The sequence below is a fragment of the Epinephelus lanceolatus genome, chromosome 6 (assembly GCF_041903045.1).
Source record: "Epinephelus lanceolatus isolate andai-2023 chromosome 6, ASM4190304v1, whole genome shotgun sequence".
Taxonomy (NCBI): Eukaryota; Metazoa; Chordata; class Actinopteri; order Perciformes; family Serranidae; genus Epinephelus; species Epinephelus lanceolatus.
The window spans coordinates 23,376,806-23,403,803 of record NC_135739.1 but is presented as its reverse complement, the minus strand read 5'-3'; the positions used below and the strand labels follow the sequence as shown (position 1 = coordinate 23,403,803).

At 39.4% G+C, this 26,998-nt stretch overlaps 1 protein-coding gene across 1 annotated transcript; it reads left to right on the top strand.

Annotated features, from left to right (window-relative positions):
* The first annotated feature begins 132 nt into the window (after nt 1-132).
* On the top strand, nt 133-22,813 carry LOC117254046 (uncharacterized). The gene is made up of 16 exons (XM_078169120.1): nt 133-234; nt 984-1,028; nt 1,195-1,304; nt 2,904-3,073; nt 3,323-3,483; nt 8,672-8,882; nt 9,465-9,755; nt 10,279-10,485; nt 14,066-14,226; nt 14,367-14,411; nt 14,935-15,041; nt 15,298-15,467; nt 15,621-15,781; nt 16,717-16,927; nt 17,838-18,047; nt 21,433-22,813. The coding sequence occupies exons 1-16, from the start codon at nt 133-135 to the stop codon at nt 21,756-21,758; spliced, it is 2,688 nt and encodes an 895-aa protein (XP_078025246.1). The 3' UTR covers nt 21,759-22,813.
* The last annotated feature ends 4,185 nt before the right edge of the window (nt 22,814-26,998 follow it).

Genomic DNA, 26,998 nt, shown 5'->3' with positions numbered 1-26,998 from the left:
ATTTTAACCTGCAGTTGCATTGTAATTAAAGCAACATTGAAGTGCTTTTTTAAACCTTCTCTTTCGTCAGTGTGTCTGTGTTATGGTAGACTGTCCTGTAAAGACGGCCACAGTGGTCCAACCTATGAGTCCATGCAGGCTGTGTTTGACCTAAAACCCTTCAGGCCAGCAGTGAACCTCAGCAATCCCACCATAAGCAACATCTCCTTCACCCTGTATGCTGTCCTGGGGGTGGTGAGTATGTCACTTAATGATTTAAGAAAATCACTGAGAGCATCTAGATAGAAAACAAACACATTGTTAGAGAGCAGTTGCTCACCTGGTACATAGGCTGTGTCCTTGTCGCAGCTGCCCTTTGCTACATGTCACGCTCAAGCTACCCTATCATATAGAGGCGAAAACCCCAAAAAATGTCATTGTTGTAGCCATATGTTTGACTTGTGTTAAGTGTATTATCCCGTCACGCCACTAGGTGGCTGATGTCACTGGCTGAGGCAGGCGATGGTATTTAAGTTGATGCCAGTGAGCACAGGTGTTGCTGATGTTAGGAAACAAGCAGTTTTTGACTGTGCTCGAATTAAGATTTGGAAGTTCACGTCAAAATTTAGTGGAAGTTATTTGGACATTGGTGAGAAAATAAACATATGATAATATATAGCATCGGTAAAGATTGAGAGTAGTTTTCTGAGCACACGTCTAAACAATATAGCAACCATTAGCGGCTAAAGTTTGGGGCTAGTCACTACAGTAATCCACCACAGCTGACAGAGGGCATATAAGGCAACTTAAATGCAGATGTCAATATATATATATGTATGTATATATATATATATATATATGTGCAAACATTCATCACTACAACTCTTATTACTGGTTACCATGTGTATCGTTATAAAACGTTGCATTTTTAGATTTAACCTGGCTTGATAGGTAGATATAAATCAGCTTCACATGATGTTTACTTGTTGTTTATTATATTTCAGAATGAGAAAACCCAAATACTCACTACGTTCCTGTGGCTGAGACTGGTAAGTAGCATGCAACAACGCACTGTCAATAAATGTAATGCAATCTGATTTATCATGTGCCTGTAGCCACTGCAGGATCACATACAGAGATTATAAAATGAAAGGTGAGCAGGCATTTTAACTCCATGTTAGAAATTTCACATTATTTCTGATGAATCCACTGCAGTACTGGCACCATGAGTTCCTGGTTTGGGACCCTGATGAGTGTGACGGTGTCACCAGGATTTCTCTCCCTGTGAAGCAGCTCTGGTCTCCAGACATCATCGTGTATGAGTTGTAAGTTCTCCAGCTTTAAAAAATTGTGGTTTTCTTTCTTACTTTCTTTTTTGTGTGTTTTTCTTTTAGTGGATCCCTGAGGGTCTTCTACGCACACACCCAATGGCTTGTTACAAAGCAGTTATGCTACGTTTAGTGTGCAGGCAAATCAGATTTATTTCTCAAATCTGATCTTTAAGACAGACTGTCCACACTGTTAATTGCAAGAGTTCAGATCGGATTTGTGTGACCAGACTTCAACAGCCCATCTGCATGGGTTGCTGTAGTAATGACATAGGTACCAGTATCTACGGAGCTAAGCTGGTGACACAGCCTTTCCATGTGGAATCTTAAGAAATGAAGGTCGACCACTTCACCCTGCAAACAATTAGCAGCAGGCAATTTATTTTGACATCTGCCCACAGATGGTTGTTCTCCATGTTGTCCTCCATAGCATTTCCTCCACTCTGGATTCAAAAGACTCAAAAGACACTTTAAAAACCCGCTACAAGCAGCTAAAGGGTCTGGACTGAGACACACTGTCCAGATTTTGATAATGCAGTCTGGATACAATCTGGATATGCCAAAGAAAATGGATTACAGTTGGCAGTCTGAACAAGGCCTAGTGCCCTGAGACATCTTTTAAAGTGCTAGTGTTACTAGTTCATGCATCACAACAACCTACTAAGAATGCAGCATCTAATACACTCTGCATAGTGGCCACCATTGTAGAATGATAATCCACTCAGCTGCAACTAAAAGGTGTTGACACACATCTGTACAGATATCATGCCTGCTGCCTGAGAGAGAGTTCCTGGCACATCGGAGACCCTTGAGTCCAATCTGAAGTATGTCCAGATAGGAGAAGTCACACCGACAATCTGGAGATACAAAAATGGTAACTTCTGTGTCTTGATCTTGCAAACCAGCTGCATCATCCCTGTCTGATGTGGCAGCATACACATCAGTCCCTATGGCCTCAACGGATGAGCAAATGCATGATCTCCATGGGGAGATGCTTCGCTTATCCTCAGTGGGTTCCACAGTTTGTCCCTGGATGCAAAGAGGTCTGCTGTTGGTCATAATGATGCCACTGAGTTGCCACAGAGTGTGGAAAAGTCACGTCAAATTTATTTATATAGCCCAATATCAGAAATTGCCTCAAGGGGCTTTGTCCTTCTCTGGACATTATGTCAACCTCTGTCTTGAAGAAACCAATGTGTCAGGGTCTCAGGGCGTGACAGTGATGTCCATCAGATGTGGGGTTGATGCATAGTCAAAAATGTGCGGACCACGACATGACTATTCAGGGTACAGAGGTCCAGGAGCGACCATACACTTTCTTCAGGACCAGAAAGTAGGGGGATTAGTTTGTCCAAGTACGTTCCTGCTCAGACTGGTTTGGGATATTTCCAGCTCTGTTTTCAGTGTCAGATTATTCCCCTGTTAAAGCATGTCTGACAATCCAGCAGGGGAAGCTGAGAGAGAATAATCATATTCATTTTGAAAGTAATTTGTTTCCTCATGGGTGTCATTTAAATACCATCTTAATGTGTTTCTTCTGTCATTGTGTTTCATTGTATTTCTTCTTTTTCATCCCGGCTCCTCCAACCCTCCCAGCGTGGATGACGATGTTTCCCAAGCGTGTCCTTACGTCTACGTCAACCACACAGGTCACATCCGCTGGGACAGGATGCTTCGGCTCGTCTCAGCCTGCAACCTGGAGATCTTCAGTTTTCCTTTTGACGTGCAGAATTGCACATTTACATTTGGCTCATACATGCACACCAGTAAGAAAAGGCTTCACTACATTTACGGTGTCATAAACTCATCCAGTCGTTTGCTACACTTGTTGCACTTTTAGCATTGTTGCAGGGAATAACAATAAACACAAAAGGAAAAAGAGGACAAAAATATAGATGATTATGTAATCAATCAGTTGTTACTTTTAGCTAACTTATTTATTTACATAATGGTGTTGTTTCTGGAGAACTGTCTGGCTAGTTCTCACTGTCTCATTGTCTTTTTCTCTTTCACAGTAAGGGATGTGAGGGTTGGTCCAGCCCTGACCTTTAAGGAGATGTCTGGAAACTCAAAGCGTTACCTGGAAGCCAGTGGAGAGTGGGAGCTGGTGGACATACTGGGAGAGACCTCTATCCTCCAGTTTGGGATAGATGAGTGGGACATTATCACCTTCTGGGTGAGGGAAAATAGTTAACTTCTCTTATGTTGGCAAATACCAGCCGTAAATAAAATCGGTGACTGTCAGACATAATTAAACAACGATGATTACTTATGTTAAAGGCAAAGTTTTGTGGAAATGCACTCATTTGCTTTGTCTATAAGAGTTTGATGAGTGGATTGATACCTCTCTCACGTCTGTACGATATGTTGTTGGAGCCAGCAGCTGGTACACTTAGCTTAGCATAAACACTAGAAGCATAAGGAAACAGCTGGATGCTGGATGTTTAAACAAGTATGTGTGCAGCAAGTTCAACATTTCAATTTTAAAGGGGACGATACATCAACAACAATAAACTGTTTCTACCCCAAGTGACCAAATCAGTTACTCCAGAGGCCTCTATTATGAAACCAATTTAATTTATCCACGATATTCTCTGGCTTCACTAACTTTAACATTGGCCGTCTGGAAACTGGTATTATGTAGCTGGTTATCAACCCCACAAGCGTGTTCATGTGAACCATGAATGAAGTAGGCTACTTCATATAAAATGGGCGACTGTAGCTCAGAGGTCGAGGGGGTCGAACTTTAATAGGAAGATCAGGGTTTGGATCCTCAGCTCCTCCACTCTGTGTGTCGAAGTATCCTTGAAGCAAGACACTGAACCCCACATTGCTCCCTATGGCTGTTCCATCAGTGTGTGAGTGTGTGCGAATGGTCAGTGTAGCAAGTGGCATCATGTATGGTAGCCTCGGCCACCAGTGTGTGACTGTGTGTGTGAATGTGACATGTAAGTCAAGGCAAGGCAATTTTATTTATATAGCACCATTCATACACAAGGCAATTCAATGTGCTTTACAAGAGAAATACATTAAAATAAAACATTAAAGGAACAATAGATCATTAAAAACAAAAGCTAAAAGCAAGAGTAAAAAGAGTAAAAAGCACTTTGAGTGGTCGGAAAACTAGACAGGTGCTTGTAGCCGTCTTGCCCCTGTGAGCTCCCGAGCACAGATGTACAGATTCAGCAATCCGTCAATATGCAATACTTCATTAACTACTGCCCGGCACACAACAACAACAATCAGTCCACAACATGTGACTGTGGCTGCCCGGCTCCTCCAGCACGTCTCCCTGTCCTTTCAGTTATAAACCAACAACTCAGGTGGTGTCCTTCTCCTTGGTCTGGGCTGCAGTGTTCTGAGGGCCAGCACACTACTGCATGAAAAAGGGAGAGATGTAATCAGAGCAAAGCAGCAACAGCTGTGTCAATCAACTCACCTGGTACTACTCTCATGAGCCATCTCCCCCACACCTCTACCCTGCAGCTCACTACTAACCATATAATATAAGAGGCCGTTTACACGTACACGGTGATTTTGATAAACGGAGACATCTTCCTTCGTTTGTGCCCTTCGTTTACACGCAAACGGAGATTTCTCCTCTGAAAACGAGTCTTTCTAAAAACTCCGGCCAGAGTGGAGATTTTGGAAAACTCCGGTTGCGCGTTTGCATGTAAACTGAGATAAACGGAGATAAACAGAGTTATAGGCAGCCAACGTCACAGTATGCGCCGGAACTTGCGCCTGTGTCAAAAGTGCGACCTATGTTGCTATGGTGACAATGGATACATGGAAGGCTTGAGCCTCTCGTTACACTGCCACCTACAGGTTTGGCATGCTCTTGTGTACACGGGTAAGTGTAAACGAAGATCTTTTTGAAAACGGAGACGGTGAAATGTCCGTTTATGAAAATAGCCGGCAACTGAGATGAAACTGTGATACTATAACTTTTAGGACTGTTCTGTTCATGAGACAGGAGAAAATCATGTGTGTGAAATGTAAATGAAAGCCTGTAATCTTACAACAGAAAAAGAGAAACACTGGAAACTAGTTCCAAACATTAAACATAGCTCAGAACTTAAAATACATGTAGGTATTATTAGATTTGAATTAAGTGCAGAATTAGTTTGTTGCACAAGTTAAAATCCAGCTAAAATCATCATCATATGTTCAGTGTTGTAAACGATCTCTCCCTTTGTTAGAGACTCTGTTTTAACCAGTGGAAACAGAGCCCTGGAGCAATAAAATTATTCTGGGTCATTATATGAAAACGTGCCATTTCCCATTCTTAATGTTTTATTTTCAAAGTACTGTTTTAAAACTATTTATGACCCTTTTTGGATTAAATAGATCCTTACCTATCAGAAATAGGTGCTGTGTCATCTCAGGCCATCTTATTTTTTATTTTTTTCCACATTTAATTTTGTCAACCCTGTTACGTTACACCAATTAGTGTTTGAAAATGTTTTAAATGCATATTTACAACAAATCTGATATACTTTGAAGGATAAATCTCCCCTTGTTACACCAAGTGTGTTTATACAGTGGGAGTATTGAAGTGTTTATGTTTTATCCATGGATGAATATGCTCATTTGCAATTGACACTTTTACAGCATTTCTTTTAAAAAACAGAATATGGAAACAAAACAGTAATACCCACATTTCATTCTGTAGATTACTGGTTTCTTTTACTTAACATATAAAATGAGTTGATTTGACATTTGTCTTTTCATTTTTTGAATTATACTAGAATATTATACAAGTAACAGGGCTGACACCTCAGTAACAGGGTTGACAACAGTTACCATACTGCTAGTTTAAGTTGCAGCTTTGGGTCTAATGGAGATAATGGGACATTCATAAACCTTTAATTCAACATGACTAATCAAAGAATATTTTGGAGACATATTTATTGAGAGGTTTTAGCATTTTTCAAAACATTAAGGATATTGAAAGGACAGTCACAATGAATTTGATCCATTAAACATGTTTGGCCTGCTCCGAAAGTTGCATCATTTCCTGGGAGTGAAATCAGCTTCCTTTTGTGAACATGCTGGTGAAAAGACAAGTGTCCTCTTATTTTCATGATTTTTCTTATAGTGATATAATGTTTGACAGAGAGGGACAAGCTTATTGTGTCAGCCCTGTTTCCACAAAAGGACATGTTAAAAAGATATTTGTTAAAAAAATTTTAATGTACATAAATAACATGATATAAGCCTCTAATGAATGCACACCATGTGGTCTCATGACCTTCACCACATGGCTAGTAATGGCTGCCAAGAACATTTTTTGTCAACCCTGTTACCATTCTAGCGTAACAGGGTTGACGTAACAAAAGTATGGTTTTGCGAGTACATGAAAATATACTTTCCTTACCAATAGCATTTACATTATGGTTTTACAAGTTTCATCGCTAGCTGAGAGGGAAATTGAAAAAATTGTGCACTTGGTGACAAGTTTTTGAAATTTGGCATAGTGTAAGGTATGGGTATAAGGTTTTCAAAAACCAAGTTGGGATAGGTCCATGTCACTGGTTCGACAGCCCATTGGTTCAACATCCCATTAGTCCGACTGTCCGCGGTGCTGGACGGCTCACGGCGGGCGTATGGTGCGCCGCGACCGGCTTGAGGCGGAGCAGGCTCACGGCTTATGTGTTTGCCACTTTCTTTTTCATTTTAACCCACACCATGATCTTTTCCTGAGCCTAACCAAGTGGTTTTTGTGCCTAAACCTAACCAGACCTTAACCACAGGGCGTCATGATGATTTCGGAACGGACTTCAGAACAATGAGTTTAATATGGTCGGAACAATGGGATGTCGAACCAATGGGCTGTCAAACCAATGGGCAGTTCCCGTTGGGATAGCCACAAATTTCAATATGGCCCTCACTGGAGATTTGGATCTGCTCCAAATTGTAATGGGTTCCATGTTGGACCATGTTATACCTCTCCACCAAGTGTAACACCATGCTAAATTTCAAAAACTTGTCACCAGGTGCACAATTTTTTCAATTTCCCTCTCAGCTAGCAATGACACTTGTGAAACCATGTATATCATGTAAATGCTATTGGTAAGGAAAGTATATTTTCATGTACTCGCAAAACCATACTTTTGTCAACCCTGTTACCATCAACTCTTTTACACTAGAATGGTAACAGGGTTGACGAAAAATGTTCTTGGCAGCCATTACTAGCCATGTGGTGAAGGTCATGAGACCACATGGTGTGCATTCATTAGAGGCTTAAATCATGTTATTTATGTACATTAAAAATTTTGAACAAATATCTTTTTAACGTGTCCTTTTGTGGAAACAGGGCTGACACAATAAGCTCGTCCCCCTCTGTCAAACATTATAACTCTAAGAAAAATCATGAAAAGAAGAGAACACTTATTTGTCTTTACACCAGCATGTTCACAAAAGGAAGCTGATTTCACTCACTGATGATGCAACTTTCGGAGCAGTCCATTATCTCAGAAGAGGTGTTTTCATTAAAAGTAACAGGGTTGACAACTACCTGGCGACCCAACTAAATTGATGTTTTTTACAACATTTTACATATATTAAGAATAAAACCCATTCATGAATAATGAAAGACACTTGAGGCTTTATATATAAGTTTATGTTTTTATGATAGTTTGACTTTTTTGGGCCTTAATAGCCAGTGAAAGTAGAACAATCATATTGAGCGACAGGCCATTTTTACAGTTTTTGAATGATGCTTCGTACAAAAAGGTGTTTAAAACTTTCAAAACAAAATAAATAAAATTTTACATTGTTTTAATGTTACAAGAGATATCATGGAAAATAAATTCTAAAATGATTATAGTGTGTTTATTGACATTTATAGCACGGTTTTGTTTGAGAGACACAAAATGGCACGTTTTTGTATAATGACCCACCTACTCACGTATAAAAATATATAGCTACTCTTTTGTTACCTGTCACTCCGGACTTTTGTCCATGTCAGGATATTTTTCTAGTGATCTAATTGGTCAGTGGTCGGGGTGTTGACAGGTTGTGATTTCAATTTTGTTCAGCATAAGTGACCACGGTCATTTATCCCAGTAAAAAGAGAATCGGCTTTGTAGTACTGATGACTCAGGGTTTACCCTGACATTACCTCGCTAACCTCAAATCCTGCTTTGTAGCGCAGGCCTCATGCTCAGCACAGAATTAGCAATGCATAATACAAATGTTTACTCATGGTGAACATATTTGTATTGTTAAATGTCATCTTTTGAATGCGTATTTTCCTAGTTCGATATATATTATGTTAAGAAGCCTGCAAAGCTTTTTTACATGATTGTTATTCATGGCCTACACAATAAAGACCCTTCAAACTGACTGTTTTTCACCAGGTGGTCATAAAGCGGCGTCCGGTGCTCTACGTGGTCAACCTGCTGATCCCCAGCTCCTTCCTAATGCTCATCGATATCCTGTCCTTCTACCTGCCCCCCCACAGTGTTGACCGTGCCTCCTTCAAGATGACCCTCATCCTGGGCTACACCGTCTTCCTGCTCATCATGAACGACCTGCTGCCCAGCACAGCAAACGGCACACCCATTATAGGTCAGAGGTGGTGACATCTAGGGGTGACATAACCTGAGCGCTATCATAGTCTGGGTTACAGGTTCCATCTTACCTGACATCATGATAATCCATGCTTTAAATCAACAGTAATGAGAAGCAGTTCTAATCAAGGTTTTGACTTTAACAATGAAATGATTCTCTGTAATTTGAAAGGGGTTGCTTGTGTCTGTAAATGTGTATTAAGTGATTTGCTTGCCAGCTATTTCCCAATTGTAACTCTTGTATCAGATGGCAAAATGTCAGTGTTGTGCTTTCAGCTTGTTTCTCCGCCCCCAAGTGGTGAAAATCAGTTAATACAGTTTTGAGTTTTTGCCCTTTGTTTTTGACAAGCTACACAACTATCAACTGTCTAAAGCTGCAACAGGTTTTTTCAACATTTTGTGGCCAGTAACTCAATTTCTACATCCCAAAAGTCTCATGACCCAAGTAATTGCATATTTCATGACGGTGGGAGCTACAAATGAATTATAGACAAGGGGGGTCCTTTGCTCCTGCTACTACATGTGACATCTTTTATGTGTGTCCTTCCATTTCTCCTTAAATCCCTATCCTTTAATCTAGGTATCTATTTCTCGGTGTGTCTGGCCCTCATGGTCATCAGTCTACTGGAAACGGTCATCATCACAAATGTCCTCCACCACAGCTCCATGAAATATCAAGAGGTTCCAAACTGGGTGAGGGTGGTTGTCCTCAAACACATAGCCACCCTTATCTGCTACAGATGGCCTGAGGACATCCAGCGCCCCTCAGTGCAACAGAAGGATAAACCTGAAAGCTCAAACAGAGGTTCAGAGTCGTGGATCATCCAACCAGCCAGCCAGACAGCTCCCCAACACTCAAACAGCAGCGGAGGTAATCAAACACTGCTTTGATATTGCTTCTGCCAACTGGAGCTGCTCAGTGGCCTGACGTCAAAAATATTAGCAGTCATCTATTAAAACATTTAAATCTATGTATGTCACATATGGAAATATATCTGTAATGACAATTTCTACAGAGTAAAACAGTGAATCATAGTCTCGTTATAGGAGCTGTATGCAACATTTAGAGCACATCAATGATTCACAGGCTGAATCAGGGTAGTCTGCACACAGTTCTCAACATGGAGGTGGATAAGCTGGCGGCTAGCGCTAACAACAGCAACCGCGCTGACAGAGCTAACATTATTAGCCTTGGGGGAAACTGGAGGTTGGGCGCTACACTTTGGCTAGCAGCAACGCCATCCTGATATCAGCAGTAACGCTGCATAAAGACAGTGCAGAGCGGCAGCATTTAGCTTAAAAAAAAAATAATAATAATTAACATGAACATGCAGCCAGACCTGGCAGCCACCAGATGTGAACTATCATCAATGTGTTTGCTATTCTCTGGCCAGGTACAGCTGCTCTTCCTGAACTGCAACAGATCTGTCAATACCTCAGCGACCTTCGTGCCCACCTCACCTCGCTGCAGAAGGAGAGCGAGCTGCAAGACCAGTGGTGCCATGTAGGATATGTCCTTGACTTCCTGCTCTTCCGCATCTATCTGCTGCTTATTTCATGTTATGCCCTGGTCATCATCTCCATGTGGTGCGTCTGGATCAGCCAGTCCTAATTGATCAATTTAGTGATGATTCATAGGATATCTATGTTACAAATTAAAAAGGTATTGTAAAAAGTCATTTTGTGTATTTGCCTCCTTTTTTCATTTTGCAGTACTGCTAGTTTTGTGTCCTGCATTTATTTAGCCCCTGCTAAAGTACATCCTAAACTCTTCTAAATAATCATTTTATTGGGAAACTATTGAGAATGCTGTTTTTGTTTAATGCCTTTTTGAATGTAAATGACCTGTTGGACAAAGTTTGTTTTCTCTGTGTACTTTAGAATCATCTATACACTGTGCTTAGTTGGTTCAGGTTGTTCCTCAAGCCGGGGCCATGTTGTTATCACTGGTGGAATCCCTCAAGGTTCCGTTCTCGGACCTCTAATATTCATCTTGTATGCTCCATGCAAATAATGTATGTAACAGCCAGACAATAATATTATATCACATACTTTCTCTGTTATTCCTGTTATCCTACAATTAAAGGCTGCAAATCAATCAGTGTACTCCAGTCACTTTTTATTCTTGACACACAACAATAACTTCTTTAGACTACAACTACAGACAGTCGGGTTTCGAGATGGAGATATGTTTGGGATTGACAGAATGTTAACATGAAATGTTTTATGTAAAATAATTTAGCATCAGAATTGGGGGTATAAAATCATCTATCACAACATGTGTGTCTTAAATAAATCTTTTGTTGTTTCAGTTATTTGTCCTAAAGTCATAAAATATAACAGCAGTGAAAGTAGCACTGTAGGACAAGTAGCTACTTTCCTAAATGCTACTGCACAGTTGAATTGCAGTTTAATAATGATGATCTGGTACCAGTGTATTGTGAAGCATAATTTGGCAATTTTGCTCTCTCAGCCAAATTAGTGGGTCGTTTTTTTTGGTCATGCTAGCTGTGTGGCTCTGGGGATTGCAATGCCAGTCTGAAAAACTAACATAATTTCCATCAGCCTTGGCTGCTCCGTGAGTTTATGCAAATGTGTGGATGCTAATGTGACCCACCCAACTGGAGGATAAGGGTACTGTTAAACCCACCCTTAAGCCTGGCTCCCCAAGACTTATCATCATCTACAGGGCAACACACAGAAGTGTAAAAAGATAGACAAATTTATTTTTAAAAGATATTAAGAGTTACTATAAAAGAGCAGTTTAAATAAAATGTAATAAAATGCAAACCCAGAAGCCTAACCATGATGCTAACGTGAGAATCCATTGAATGACTTAGAGAGGCAAAGCTTGATTGTGTATACTGTTGTGTTTGCCTTGGGTTCAGCTACGACATATCCAATTGTTGACACATCTAATGCCAGTCAACATAAAGATGATTTAAAAACCTGTTGAACAAGCTCACAACTCATTAAGCAAACATGCTCATCAGATGAGCGGATCTCTGCTTGCAGCTTGGAATACCCAAAGGCGTACAGTAAGTCATGCTGCAGTCTCTTTCACAGTCAATATTAGCCTCTGGAGAAGGTTATACATTTCACCTAAGCATTGATAATTTATGTCGTTGCGGCAGAACATCTCAACCTGATGGAGCAGACCGCTGATCTTTTTTGTTTTGTAATTTAAGGTACTTTTCATGATAAGGATTTAACTGAGGCTGAAAATGAGAGATATAAAGCCTGCTGAGCTCATCTTCATCTCTTTCACGCTGCTTCACGGTAAGGCGGGAAGATATCTCCATCTGTTAAAAGCTGAACAGCTGCAAGTCAGTAGCTAAAGGGGCAATTCAGTTACTTTTGGTCTTGTACAGTGGGTTAGGTTCGTTTTCAGAAAATATTCAACTTAAAACTAAAGACAAATACAACATAATAAATTCTTTTTCTCTCTATATATAGTTACTTATAGCTAAAGTTAGAACCATAGTTATACAGTTCTTGTTTCCATGATATATTCAGTATTTCCAGCTTTTATTCCCCCCCAAAAAATAAGGGAATTATATGAAAGCTCCGAAAGGCAAGATGAAAAAGTTGTCTGCCAAAACTAGGTTTATCTCTGACGTACAAGATATTATCTCTTATGTACAGGAAGTTATCTCTGAATATCTACGTAGAAGATATTACTTTTATGCTTAATTTAACTTTTTTAGAGTGGGACAGCCATGAAGAATTGCAGAGATTTTTTTTTTTTTTTGCACAAATGTTACCAATACACGCCACAATAAAACCAACAGTCATCATTGCAGCTGTCATACAGAAGCAACCATATTCTGATAAATAGCTAATGGGTTGCAGTTGGATGAAATAATAAATTAGCAAAACATTGATTATATTTTCTAAAATGTGAACATAGCAGAGAGCAGAGCAGAGCCAACATCCTGTATGTATTAGACACCTCTGTTTTTTGTGCATTTTTATCTTTTTATTATTGACATTAGAGAGATGACAGGAAATGAGGGACAGTGAGGTGCAGCAAAGATACTTTTACTAATAATTTACAGACCTGTTATAAGTATCTAATAAGAACAACTTAACAAAAAATTAAAAAAAAAAGTTCTGGTTGGTGTTTTTTTTGTTTATTTGTTTTTTCCCCAGGTGATGGAGTGTCAGCGCTCATTTTATGTTACAGAAAAGAGTTTTGAAATAGTTGGTTCACAGATGCAAGAAAACATCAACGTGAACATGTTAGTAGGACAAAACATAGATGTATTAAATGTACATAAAGTAAATAAAGAGGGGGGAAAAAGAATAAAAATAAAATAAAATGAAAAAAAGGGAAACTAAGTCTAAGTACAGGACTTCCTTAACCCCTTCTACTCCCTTATCCATTACCTTAATCTCAGAATAGGATATTGTAGAAGAGTGGGTTACAACTGGGGAACTGTACTTTGTGCACGGTCTGATATGAGAGGTTGCCAGATTGTGATATATTGTGTGAGTCTGCCCTTTAAGATGTATCTTATCCTTTCCAAATGTAGTGTGCTGGTTAGGTCACATAGCCACATATTGAACTGTTGTTTCTTCCCATGACATTAGTTATAGCTTTTTTGTCATGATGATACAATAGGAGAGGAATTTTTGTTTGGCAATGGAGAGTTGTCTTTATGCTTCAGGGACACCCATTCTAAGAATGACGATTATCACAAGTTGGAGACAGGTTTGGGTATATGTGCATTTTGGCCTGGCTGGTGTTTGTTAACCATCAACAATGCATTTAGTTACAACTTATAAACCTTTTTATGTGCCTGACAATCATGATGTGACTCTACTCGCAGTTTTTCGATGTATTCAGACACAATTTAATGAATGTGGCGGTTCAATATGTGCATTTTTGTCAATGCAAACAGTCAAGTGCACTGCAAGAACAATGAGCTTTTGTTTTTTCAAGATCATTAGCCTGTTATCATGTGAGAGCAAGAAGACAATTCACTTGAGATTCCAAGAAAGCAGGGTAAAAAAAAACAAAACAAAAACCTTTATATCCACAACCAAATTGGCTTCCCTACCATACCCATAGGGTGTAACAGACAAAGACAGGTCTACTATGCTTCTGTGATCACACTAATATAAGAACTGGGACTGAATACTTCAATGTGCATGTATGCTTGCTTTCTACTTTCTTAGGATTTGTAGCAACACTGAACTGCACAAGTCCAACTCCTGAAGCCTTGTTTGATGCATTTGAGAGAGTATTATTCCCTAAAGTGCTACTGCCGCCTGTAAAAAGCTTTTCAAAGTCAGTTAACATAACCATCGGTATCACTGTGGTGGGAGTTGTAGGAGTGGTGAGTCTACACAAACACCTGTTCATACCTGCACATGAGCATGCATAACGTTTTCAATCAAGTCTTAACAGTCACAAATTCATAATCCATCTGTATTACTGGCTCTTATTAATGTAAAAAAAAAAATGTCTCACCGACAGGATGAAAAATCTCAAATCCTGACAACACTTATATGGCAAGTTCTGGTAGGTTCAGATCTGTAAACACCCACCATTTTGCCATGTCTCCTTTCATAACTCATGAACCAGTTGTCATAGAGGTGTCATTGTACTAGTGACAAATTTTGACTTTGTGTGTGTGAATGCATGAACGAGTCGATGCATGCATGCAACTATTGCAAATTTGCACTTGCTTTATGTGATTATAGTGTCTTTCAAGTTATCGTGACTGCATTAGTTTTTTGTTTGTAGCGAAAATCTAAGGGAAGTAGATGTGACTGAAATTCAGAGGCTCTAGCTGTCGGATTTTTCTTATAACTCAAAACGATACATGCACGTCTACTTGTTTAAAATTACTGAAATTAACTTAAATTAAAGTTCATTGGCATATTGTTGATCATTGTGCATATGTTTTTGTTCAAAATGTTAAAATGTCTTGCATTTTGTTCCCCTGGAATGATGTTGACCTGGTGTTTTGTCTTTGTTAATTTATGTAGTGACACATCTGACATGGTTGGACGTCACATCAGTGTTGTTCTGTTTAATGTAGGAGTGGGATATAGAGGGACTGAGGTGGGATGAGGAGGAATGTGGAACTTCGAGAGTCTCTATCCCTCGAGAAAAGCTTTGGGTCCCAGACGTCCACATTGCAGAGTTGTAAGTTCGAAGAATGTTTAGTGATCTGTTTGCTTTTCAATTTATTGTCCAAATCAGAGACAAGAGCCTTAAAATAGAGAAAAAAAACTGAAATGTCAGCACTTGGAATGCACCATTTTAGATGAATATACAGTACAAATTTTAATAAAGGAGGAAGGATAAACCTTCTTGTCTTTGTCATCCTTTCTCCTTTTGATATTTCTTTTAATTAATTAATTTAATAATTAAAAAGTTTTTCTATTCTTTTCTATTCCAGCATGGAGGAGGACAAATCTCCCAAAACTCCTTATGTCTACTTATTAAACACAGGTCGTGTATTTGATGATAAGCCAATCAGAGTGATCAGCTCCTGCCGATTAGTAATCTACACTTTCCCATTTGATATCCAAAACTGCACTCTGACCTTCGGATCATATCTACACTTTGGTAAGCCTGCTTAAAATACAGGTCCAAAAAACTCTTATTTTTGAGCTACATAACTGTGAAAATATTATTTATATTATATTGTTAAAATACAGAACTTCACTTGTGCCATCTAATAACTTCAGAACAAAACTGTGCTATCAAATGTTATTCAAGCTTCGGACGTGAGGATGATTCAAGGCACCACAGCTGAAGAGATCCTGGAGGAGTCTCTCGATGTAATGGAGACCAATGGCGAGTGGGAGCTTGCAGGAATCGGTATAGCTCCCCATGCCCTGGCATTAGAGGATGGAAGCTACTCTGAGATCAAATACCATGTGAGCGCTTTTACACCACACACTGATTGCACATAGTACAGACTATTTAAAGTACTGTTTTGCTGTGAGTTTGAAAGAAATCAACAGATTTAAAAGTTTTAAACAAACAGGAAAGGACACAGTACTTACACCATCAGTCATCAATCAAACTGCAACTGAAGCATGACACTACCGATAAAATTTAACAATGACTCAGCAGAACTTTTTTTTTTTTTTTTTTTTTTTTTCCAAAAAAATGAATCGTTGGATTTTTCCTGGAGCAGTTTTATCACCATCCACAATTCAATCAGGAGAGACTCATTTTTCACCCAACTTGAAATGTTTGACTTGCACACACAAGCCATAAAAACATTATTATCTTTGTCCTTCAATGCATTTGACTCTCCCTCTGACTCTCACAGCTGAAAGTGAACTTGCTACAGCAAATCAAAAAGCTGCACACCATCTAAAGTTAGCAAGCCTGCAGTTTCTCATCATTATCTCACAGAGAAAGTGAGAGGCAAATAAAAATATCCAGCGCTCATGCAGGATAAATGCAAAAACATGGACTCGCTACAGACTAACTGCTTTCATTCACTCGTGCTCATGTACACAGTCTATTACTGTCTCGGTCTCACACACACACTTGGATTCATGTCTCCACTGTTCAGTCTGTCAGGTTTCAGTGGGGTCCTCCCTCTCTGGGATTGTTTTCCCAATTTGCGGGCAATTTTGGCCGCTGTTCTTCTTTCAATTAGCTGCTAACTGCTACCAGCAACTGTAAAATGTAAATCTGCCGCGATGGGTTGCATGCACACATGGCGGAAAAATGTCACACCCGTGTCACCCATGATCCCATGATTGTCTGTTTGGCTGTATTGAGGGCCATCGGTACCATACAGGACACTGATACCATGTACCCTAAAGCTGGGCTTTATCTGTGTCTCTTCCCCAAGATTATTCTGAAACGCAGACCACTCCTCTATGTGGTGAACCTCCTGATCCCCAGCTGCTTCCTTATCACAGTGGACCTCTTCAGCTTCCTGCTGCCTCCCCAGAGCGTGGACCGGTCCTCCTTCAAGATGACCCTCATCCTGGGCTACACTGTCTTCCTGCTCATCATGAACGACCTGCTGCCTGTCACTGGAGATACAACACCTCTCATTAGTAATATTCATTAAAAAAACAATATTGCATTTTATTTATAAGTGCTTCTTAAGTCACCAAAGGAGACCTCACAAAACCAGATAGGACACTTAATACATGACAAAAATAAAAATAAATGAAGAAATAAGTTAGTGGCAGCTGTAATATATTGTTTCTTATTTCATTTCAAAGAGAGCTAAATGAACATGCATACTTCTTTATGCAATTTACAGCAGCACAAAGCTAAGAGCTGCTTTGTTTAAGCACACACATGCTTATTATACTGCAGGTAACTGAACTACTCAGTGGCACCATCAGGTTAACATAGGAGGAACGTGTTTACTATTAAAATTTGTGCTCCTTTTGGGAGTCAGAACTTAGTCAAACTGAACATATATTTTGTTAGGTTCAGTGTGACATATGCCTGGCGGGGGAATATCAGTATCTCCAATTTCCACTATCAACAAATGTCCAAAAATCAGCTTAGAAATCATAGTAAAAATACGCTTCTTGTAACTCCAGAACTCATATAGAAGACTCACTATGTTTTTAAATAATCCATTGTACCAACGTCCAAAGTTGGTAGACACTGTTATTTGTGATGCAGGACATTTAATGCTCCACATTAGATTTCAACATCCTGCCACTGAGTTCCACCTTGTATAAAAACACTTTAGTGACTGTAATTACTTGGACATGAATATCCTTGGTCTGGTTCTTACAGCATCAAAGACACAGCTCAATGCAAATGATCATAACCTGTCAAAACCGTGTATAGCCAACAAGGAGATGAAGAACAGGTTGTAGTGTAAACATCACTTCCAGAATATGGTCATAAAAACCAGGTTACCAGCAGGCATTTAAAAACATACAGCATTTAATGATTAGTGTGCTTAATCCTCCCTGCTCTTGTTGTTTTTGTTTCCTGCAGACGTTTTCTTCTCAGTCAGTCTGGCTCTGATGGTGGCCAGCCTGTTGGAGACGGTGTTCATCACCAACATCCAGTTCAGCTCCAGCCAGTACAGCGCAGTGCCTAAGTGGCTCAGTGTCCTCGTGTTACGATATCTTGCTCTTGTAGTTTGTCTGCCTCCAAAGAAAAAGAGCAACCGGGTCACTGTCTTCCTCAACCCATCTCATGGAGGTATATCATTACTATTATTATTATTAGTAGTAGTAGTAGTAGTAGTAGTAGTAGTATATAAAAGACATGAGAACTTTGACCAGACATCTGGTTCAAAGTCTCTATGGTAGCCATTTTGGATTTGGATTTGGAAAGGTGGAAAACATTTTTCTTTTTAAAAAAAACTCCCAGAGCTGCAATGCTTGGAGTCCCAAGCATTGCAGTTTTTTGTTTTTTTTTGGTGGCTAAACAAATGTGTTATCTATTTAAAAAGTCACATAAACTAAGAAAAACACTTGGACATAATTTGAATTAAAGATGCTTGATAAAACAACAGCATTTTAATACAGAAAATGGATTGTAATGAATACAACAAAATTTTCTGTATATGTTAAGACGTCTCTAAACTTAGCCATTCCATTTATTACCAAGTTAAGCAAGGAACATCTTTGTGTTGAACAGTCTCCTCTGAAGGGTCATCTCACCATTTCACTGATGGCCTGAGGAGCTGGGAGTTCATCAGTGGTAGTGGGTCTCAACCAGTTGTGTAGTGGAGGGTACACTCAGTATACAGTATATACACAGTATACCCACCTATCAGCAAAACAGCCATTGTAATATACAGGAGAGTATGCCCACTTCCTCATCGGTAACCTACCTATCTACCTAGTTGTACACCCACCTCATCAACTACCACTACACCACTGGTCTCAACTAACCTTTATCGTACTGTTTCCTAAGCTTAGAAAATGTGCAATTAGCCACTTAAGTCAGACGCCAATTTGATTTATCATGAGCTATTCAGCTAAAAACAAGTTATGAGTGGTCGCCATTTTGACAGGAAAATAATGGAAACATTGTTTTTTGGGTTTGTCACACTCTAAACTTTCCGAAAATGTATAGTTTATAAACTACCCAAAGATTTTGAACGAAGGTTGCAGTCAGGACATTGTGACCCTGACTATGAGTGGAACAATGGATTGCTTAATTGTTCAGGGCAAATTACAACAAGGCACCAGTGAAGACGACTTACCACCAAAAGAAAAGGGAGTAGACAGTATCACAAAAGCTACCTATCTTATTTTTTCTTATTTTTGTGATAACACACGTTATTGAGGCTATTGTGCACAGATATATTTACAGGTGTGCCTTGAGATTTTTGCTTGCCCTTTGGTGTGTCTTGGACACAAAACGTTTGAAAACCACTGATTTAATGGACCAAATAATTTATAAGACTACATGTTAAGTCACAGAAAACTAATTTGTTTAATGTCATCTTCATTGTTGAAGAATTTATACGAATTACAAAATTTTGGAAAACACTGTTCCTAACTCATTAAAGGTCCAGTGTGTAAGATTTAGGGGGATTTAGTGGCATCTAGTGGTGAGGACTGCAGATTGCAACCAGCTGAAACTTCTCAAGGTTAGAACATAGTCAATGTTTATTGTTCAGGAGGTTTTTACCGGGAGCTGGATTATCCGCAGAGATCTCTTCCTCTCCAAAACAAACAGTCCCAGTGATTTAAACTGGTAAATCACTGACTAAAACAGTTTTACGCTACACATCAATGTTCTCTGATGCTGTTCCATTGATCGGAAAAAGGGCATTATCCTAGCACCTGCTAATCTGCACTCACTTTTTCTTTTCTTTTTTAAACTTAAATCCACATTTTCAGAAGGTTTTTGGCGGGAGCTGAATTATCTTCAGAGGCTTTTCCCACTGTAAAACAAACAGACCCAGTCATTTAAACCAGAAAAAAACATTGAATTAAGAGAAAATTCTAAGGTAAGGAAAATACATTTCTTATTTTCAGGTGATTTTTACACTAAAGAAAACACACTTATTATATTATATTCCATTTCTGCCAATATATGCTCCTAAATCCTAAGTTAATTGGAAATACACTGCACTACTGTATCCACACAAGACGCAATGACCGAGCAGCGTCTTCTACACTAATCACAAAAACTGTTTGTGTGCTTATTTCCCTCCTTTACACAAGGTAGCTGATACGTACGTGTTTTTCATTAAAATGGTAGTCCTTTCAAGTGCCCGCTCATAACTGTAGAAGTACCGCTTGGTTGTGAGCCCATGGTTACCCATTCTTTATGCTTACCTTATGCACTGATTTTAAACTATAGAAAAACAGTGTTTGATGATCATTTTAATGGACACCTGCAAGCCAATAAGAAGTATTAATTCCATGGCCATTGAATAATCTAATCCAGTGGTTCCCACCTGGTGGGTCACAGTCCAAAAGTGGGTCATGGGTCCATTCTGAATGGACCGCAGGCGACTCAGAAGTGACCAACTGATTAGCTCAACAACATGGCCAAACAAGTACAATGCTGAATGTATTAAACTGTGTGAACCTTGAACTAATGCCTAAGGACAAATCTGGACCCTGTGCCTGGACCAGTTGGGAACCACTGATCTAATCTACGTCCAAGTTAGATTTAGAAAAGAATTACATTCAAAAGAACCAGGCGGCTATTTGCTCAAGGCTTTTTTTTTTTTTTTTTGCACCGACCTGCACCAGGCTGTTATTTGGTTACAGTTCCTGTCCAGTATGTTTTTAGTGCAAAAATACTGTATAATGTAGGGGTGAGTTCATGTACAAAAATCTCTAAACATTTAGAGTGGGTCATTTTTTTCGTGTACATGGGTTTCACTGCTGGGTGGTGCTACTGCATTATACCAGTAAAGCCCCAGTTATCCGAATACCAACCGAACGGGCCATTTAACCAACAGTTACAGGCCGCCTCACCGAAATATCGCCATTCCGATGGTCCGCCACCCCAAATTCTGGTCCCCGAGTCCGGACAGTAAGCTATGGCGAGCCTGTAGAAGCTGTATTCCCCATGCATGTCAGCGATTTTCATCGGGGACGCACTTGAGTAATTCAGGCTGACATTACCTGTTTTTCAGCGAACTCTTCTGGTAATTTTATTAAAAGGCATGGCATATAGGTCCACAGTAACTTATTATTATTATCAAATCACAGCATCCGCGGTGAGAGGACACGGAATTGTGTGCGCTTTTACGCACGCGGGTCAAGGCGATCACGGATATTTGATGTGGGAAAGATGTAGCCAGATGTATTACCTGTTTTAGATACCTGTCTGTCCGTCCGTCTGTCCATCCGTAGCACGAGTCATGTGCACCACTTCACCACCGACCCGTGTGTGAAAGCGCAAACAGTCCCTCAAGGAGGGACAGCCATGAGGCAATGAATGAGGAAATAATCGCCCGGGCTTTTAATTGGACCGGCGTTTAATACGCAAAATGGGGTCAAACCCCCGGCGGCCATTAGGTGCCCGGCGGCTATTTGCCACCAGGCGAGTATTTGGAAATATACGTATATTGGAATTCAAACAACCTGTCCTTTTTTTTCCTTTCTCCAAGAACCAGCAATGAGATCCAGCATCGGGGATATCTCAGCCATTTATCCTGAAAGCGTTTTTAGTGACAAACCTCCAGAGAAACTCCCTGCGGCCCCTCAGTCCCCTCCTGATCCGGTCCTGGATGAACTGAGGAAACTGAGCAAAGATCTCCTGTCCATCCGCCTCCAGATGGACAAACACTTCAAGGGGAGCAGTACCTCGGAGGAATGGCAAATGGTTGGGATAGTCATCGACCGCCTGCTGTTCGGCTTGTACATTATCTTCATAGTGGTCAGCTTCATCACCATCATAGCTATCTGGATCTGGAACAACTCGTACAAAGCATGATTCAACTACAGGGGTTGGGATCATACATATATCACAGACAGGAAATGGTCACACCTATCAGCAGTTTGTATGATGTATTAAAGATGTGGCGGTTAGTATCCTCCAGGGTAAAGAACAATCATCTTGTAGCAAAGAGACTGTCGGCCCTTACTGTGTTGTGTCCTTTAAATCTGAGATCTGACTACTGATCATGGAACAGTACACAGTGCTGAGGAACCGAACATGTTGTAGCTCCCAGAGGTGCAGGTGTTGAAAAATAAAATGGGTGAGTGGTTACCGGAGGTGTTGAACAATAAGTCCTGTGCTTTGCAAAGTGTGTTCATGATCTGGATCCAACTGCAAACATAAAATATGTGAATTGTATGTCTTTTCCATTTGTGTTCATTTACAGTATTTGTGAGGATCAGATGATACAGGGTAATGATCATAGTAAAAGTGCAGCTAAGCTTTTTCTGTTGAGGTTATATCCTGCAAGATATAATACCAGTAAATCTAAATGGGCATTTTATAGACCTCAGCTTGCTTTACTCCAAAAAATATGTAGCAGTGATATCAAAAAAAGATTTACAGATCAAGCACTACTCATTTAGAGATAACCTGAAGGCTAAACAGCATATTTTACAATACATGCAGCTCTTCAATTACATTAAGGACTTAGACTGGTCAAAGTAAATGATAAGGGTAATGCAGTTTCTGAGCTTATAGAGTTTTTTATTTTTCTTCTATACTTTTTATATTTTGTATCTACTTTGTATACATTTCCATTTATTAAAACAGGAGGGAGTTTTCATCTTTGTTTTGTGTCAATGCAGCAACGTTGTGTTATGTGAATGTAAACGTGTGCAGGTGTAACCGCATTTGCAGTTTTGCAATTTAAGATATGAGTTTGAGAATATCCTTTATTGACTGAGCTTTATATTTTAAAGTGCAGCAACACCTTTCTTTTTTTAATGGAGGAACTAAATGCATGCATTTGTCACCTGTTTGAACTTTATTTTATGACCATGTTTAATGATTACAAGGCTACAACATTAAAAGATCTCCTCTTTTTTTAATTTGTCTCTGAAATCATTCCTGTATCCTGTGGGTAGCCTTTCATTAGAAGAACCAAATTTTCTAAATCAGTGTCAAAACATTAGGGAATTTTATTTTATGATGATATTATTTGATGATATTTAGGCCAGCTAATTAGATTGTGATTAAAGAATGTTTGAGGTTCAAGTTCTATTGAAATATTGTCACATTATATCCACTAGATGGTGCCATCGATTGATGATGGAGTTCTGAGGTATTTGTTATTTTCTTGAGTATTTCAATTTTCTGCAACCTTACACTCCACCACAACTCAGCAGTGGCGCCCCCAAACATTACAGGAGTGGCCAGATGAGGGCAACTGAAAATCTTAGGATGGCACACCAAAACCAAACGCCACAAATTTCAGGAATTTGATCATGCTTTTGAAGTAGCTGAAAACTATATTTATATGGAGATTTAAGCACTCACATACAGATCTACTTTTGGTTTCTTTTTTTACAGTTAATGCTACGATATGCACAGACTAATACTGGCACAGTTAGCATTTTGAGTTCCAATCCTGTTTTAATATGTTTTATGTCTGTATATATGTGTTAGGCAATTTCCTAAAGAGATAAATATACTTCTCTACAGCTACATGTATATCTACAGCTACATGTCGCAAATTGAATCCCTTACTCTACCACGAAAGATTCAGCACTTAACAAGACTGAGTGTGTCGGCCCACTCAACCATGAGATATGCAGGTTTGTGTAACTAACTGGTAACCATTTGAGCTTCAAGCTACAATGATGTGACATTGAAGCAAAGGAAAGGGGACGGGGGAGGGCGACATCTAGTGGCTAATATTTAAGTAGCACCTTTAATGTACACAGCTGTAAACCCCTCTAACCACACACACACACACACACACACACACACACACACTTTTTGTTCAGTTTGTTTTGATGACAAAGAGGTCACCATTGCCTCACACTCCTTACAGCACATATTGCATAAGGTTTGGCTACCGAAGATATTATAGTTGGGTTTTTTACTACACAAGCGAAGGAACTCCAAATATTATATGACCTTCAGTTAAGAGCTAAAATGATGGGTCAATTAATCTACAACTATGAACTTTAAACAACATCATCTGATTCCTGGTTGTGTTTTTACATCAAATATAAATCTTTGGGTTTTGAACTGTTGTTTAAAAAGTCACATAAGAGAAACAAAATATACTTGCAAACCAACTTCAGTTTAGCGTTAATTAGCTTAGCCTTGTCGACTATATTGTTCTATCAACAAGCAAGAACAATAACCCTCATCAACAGTCTGGCCAGTCTTTTATTGTCATCATACTTACAGAACAAAGACAAATGAACACAAATAATACATCATAATAACAATAATTAACATTTTTAATAATAGACATGTTGATCTGTAGTGCACTATAAACCTCCCCACACCTCCATGTTAAAGGCAGTCAAAGGACAAACAATCTGCTGAGCTGAGGAGGCTTTCAGTGGAGTCGAGGGGCCACTTGGTTCAGGAGCCGTGAGCTGAACGGTTCAGTGTTTCCTTTAGAGGCAGCCGAGTTCAAACTGAAGACACGGGCGCAGCTTTTCTCTTTAATTCTACTCTGTGAGGCCTCAGGAACATGAATATCACGTTCATTGCTTTAAGTGGTGTCTCATGAGAGTTTATCTCGTGAGGGATCGTACACATACTCAAAGCCTAATGAGGACGGTACGTACTGTGGAGGATGATCTATTAATAGGCTTGTACATATAAAGTTGTACCTAGGACTGAAATCAAGGGGAAAGGGTTTGATTAAATTAGTGGGCTGCATATTTGTTTCCCACAAGTTCTTTTTTTTTCCAACATACTCTGGTGGTTAATTTAACTCACTACAGAGCTGCTGATTAGATCGTTGAGATGAAGCCATAGAAACAAACTCAGCCTCATGATACATAAAGCAGCCCACATGAGCCGTAGCATGTGAGAAGTGTCTTTATAATATATACTAAACCAGTGGTTTCAAATCTAAGGGGTCCCAAGATAGATCTGAGAGGTCATAAGATGATTTAAAGTGCAAAAAAGGAAAGAAAGAAAAACATGTTTTGTTCAACTGCTGCAGCTTTATCAGTGCTGGCGGGCCTTTTTTGACATATTCAGACTAGCTGTTTCCCTCTGTTGCCAGTCTTTATGCTAAGCTAACCAGCTGCTGGCCCCAGCTACATACTTAGCATACCTATTTTCCAAACACTTACAGATATACTATTCAGGATTGTCTTAAAAAGCAATGTATAGAGTCATACAAAAGTAATGCCTCTCAATAATCACTTAGGGCCCACTAGAAGTGTGTGGCAGTTTATTTCTATTATTTCTCTGGCTCTATTTTCTCCTCATGTGCTGTGTTCGGGACGCCGAACGAGAGTGAATCTGGGGGTGGCTTTTACTTTCACTTTCAATGGTGAGGGTATGCACTAAAAGTAAGCAACAATTCTGCATAGTATACCTTTATGATGTTCTTTTAAGGGCCGATATGGTTGGGAGCCCCTGTGCTAGACTGCTAAGATCTGCTGGAGGAGAAAACCCACTTAAATAAGAAGAATTTCTGTCTTAGAGGTGATGAATGGTGATGATTTTGCTATTAAATTGTGGCTCTCTTATTTTGAATTGACACCCCTCACAGTAAAGTGCAACCCAGGTGATAAAAGCTTCATGAAAGAAACAGATTTCATGGTGAAAGTTCATACTTTTATCATGAACTACAGAAAAAACCCCAACGAGTGACGTCCCAACTCAACCCTCCAACAACGACAGACAGGATCAGTGCAATTAACTCGACTTTCTTATTGTTCCAAAACCTACAACATTAGAAAACAAGTACTGATTAGGCTGGTGCAAACCATTTGTGCATGGCTGCATGTACAGCAGGTAGACATGTGTGCACACACACACTCAAGCACTCTTAATCACACAGCTTCTTCTAGTAACCACACACACACACACACGCACGCTCACTCACACAAAGCAGCACAAAAATGGAGCATTTGTAGTTTCATTTAAAATATCTGCAACACGACTCTAAAACTCTGGAGTCCAGTCCTTCTATAAAGTCATTTCCAATGTAACTCCGCTAGTTCTACCAGTCTAAGTTCATTGGTCCCAGAGGCACATAAGCGTGGCTAAAAGAGCTTAAAACAGGACAGTAAGGACGGGGGAGGAAAACGAATTAGTTAAATATCTTCAGTATTTTCAAATCAAAATAAAAACCTCAACATAAAGGGCAGGATTGCTCAAATACAGTATCTGCACTGAAAAGTCAGACAAAAAGTTAAAAAAAAAGAAAAAAAAATCTAAACTTTGTACTTGCTATTTGATTTCTTTTTTAAAAACAGATCCTGCCATTTTAGGTCACAAAAACAAACGTCAGCTAAGCCAGTAGCCAAGAAATTTACCAGAGTTGAAGCAGTTGCCGGAAGCTGCAATTGAAGGAAGGAGAACTATCAAACCTGGGTACAATAGTCTGAACAAATACCGTAAAACTTGGTGTATAAGTCGCACTTTTTTTCCCCTTTTTTTTTTTCCATCTAAAAAGTTGGGTGCGGGTTATAGACCGGTGCGACCTATAGACCAAGGTAAATGCTGACATAGGTAATTTGACCCACAAGATGGCGCTACGTAGTAATTTAAACTCATTCTTTTTTGGGATTTGAGTAAGCATGTATACTTACAGCCCACACTGTAATAAGGTACTGTAATGCTGTCTTCTTAAAAAAGAAAAAAGAAGTTTAACGTTAATTTAAACTCATTTTTATGGCTCAGATGTTGTTATACCGTAATTTTATTTCCTGAAGAGGTTGTTTGGAAAATTGCAATCTGAAAAGTAACCAAAGCTGCTTAAGAGGTTATTGTGTTTTGAATGTGTTTCAAATTAAAAATAAAGGGAAACAGTGTAGGAATAACTTGTATAACGTTTTTATTAACAAATAGTAATATAAAACCTTGTTTTCCCTGTTTGAGACCTTAAAAAATAGACTGCGACTTATATGCCAGTGCGACTTATATTCCAAGTTTTACGGTACTTGTTTTCTCATCTACTTTAATCTCAAATATATCGGTTTTACCACAGAGGAACAAAGTGCCGAGATGTTTAGTGAATCTCAGGCCTGTTTCACACATGTAGCAGCGACAGGGCCAGCGTCAAATATCCC

Excerpts from the sequence above, each read along its gene's own strand:
- LOC117254046 (XM_078169120.1), top strand. The coding sequence starts at position 133 with ATGCAGGCTGTGTTTGACCTAAAACCCTTCAGGCCAGCAGTGAACCTC. Across the intron at positions 15,042-15,297 it reads GACGTCCACATTGCAGAGTT|CATGGAGGAGGACAAATCTC; the intron begins GTAAGTTCGAAG and ends TTTCTATTCCAG. Across the intron at positions 15,782-16,716 it reads ACTCTGAGATCAAATACCAT|ATTATTCTGAAACGCAGACC; the intron begins GTGAGCGCTTTT and ends CTCTTCCCCAAG.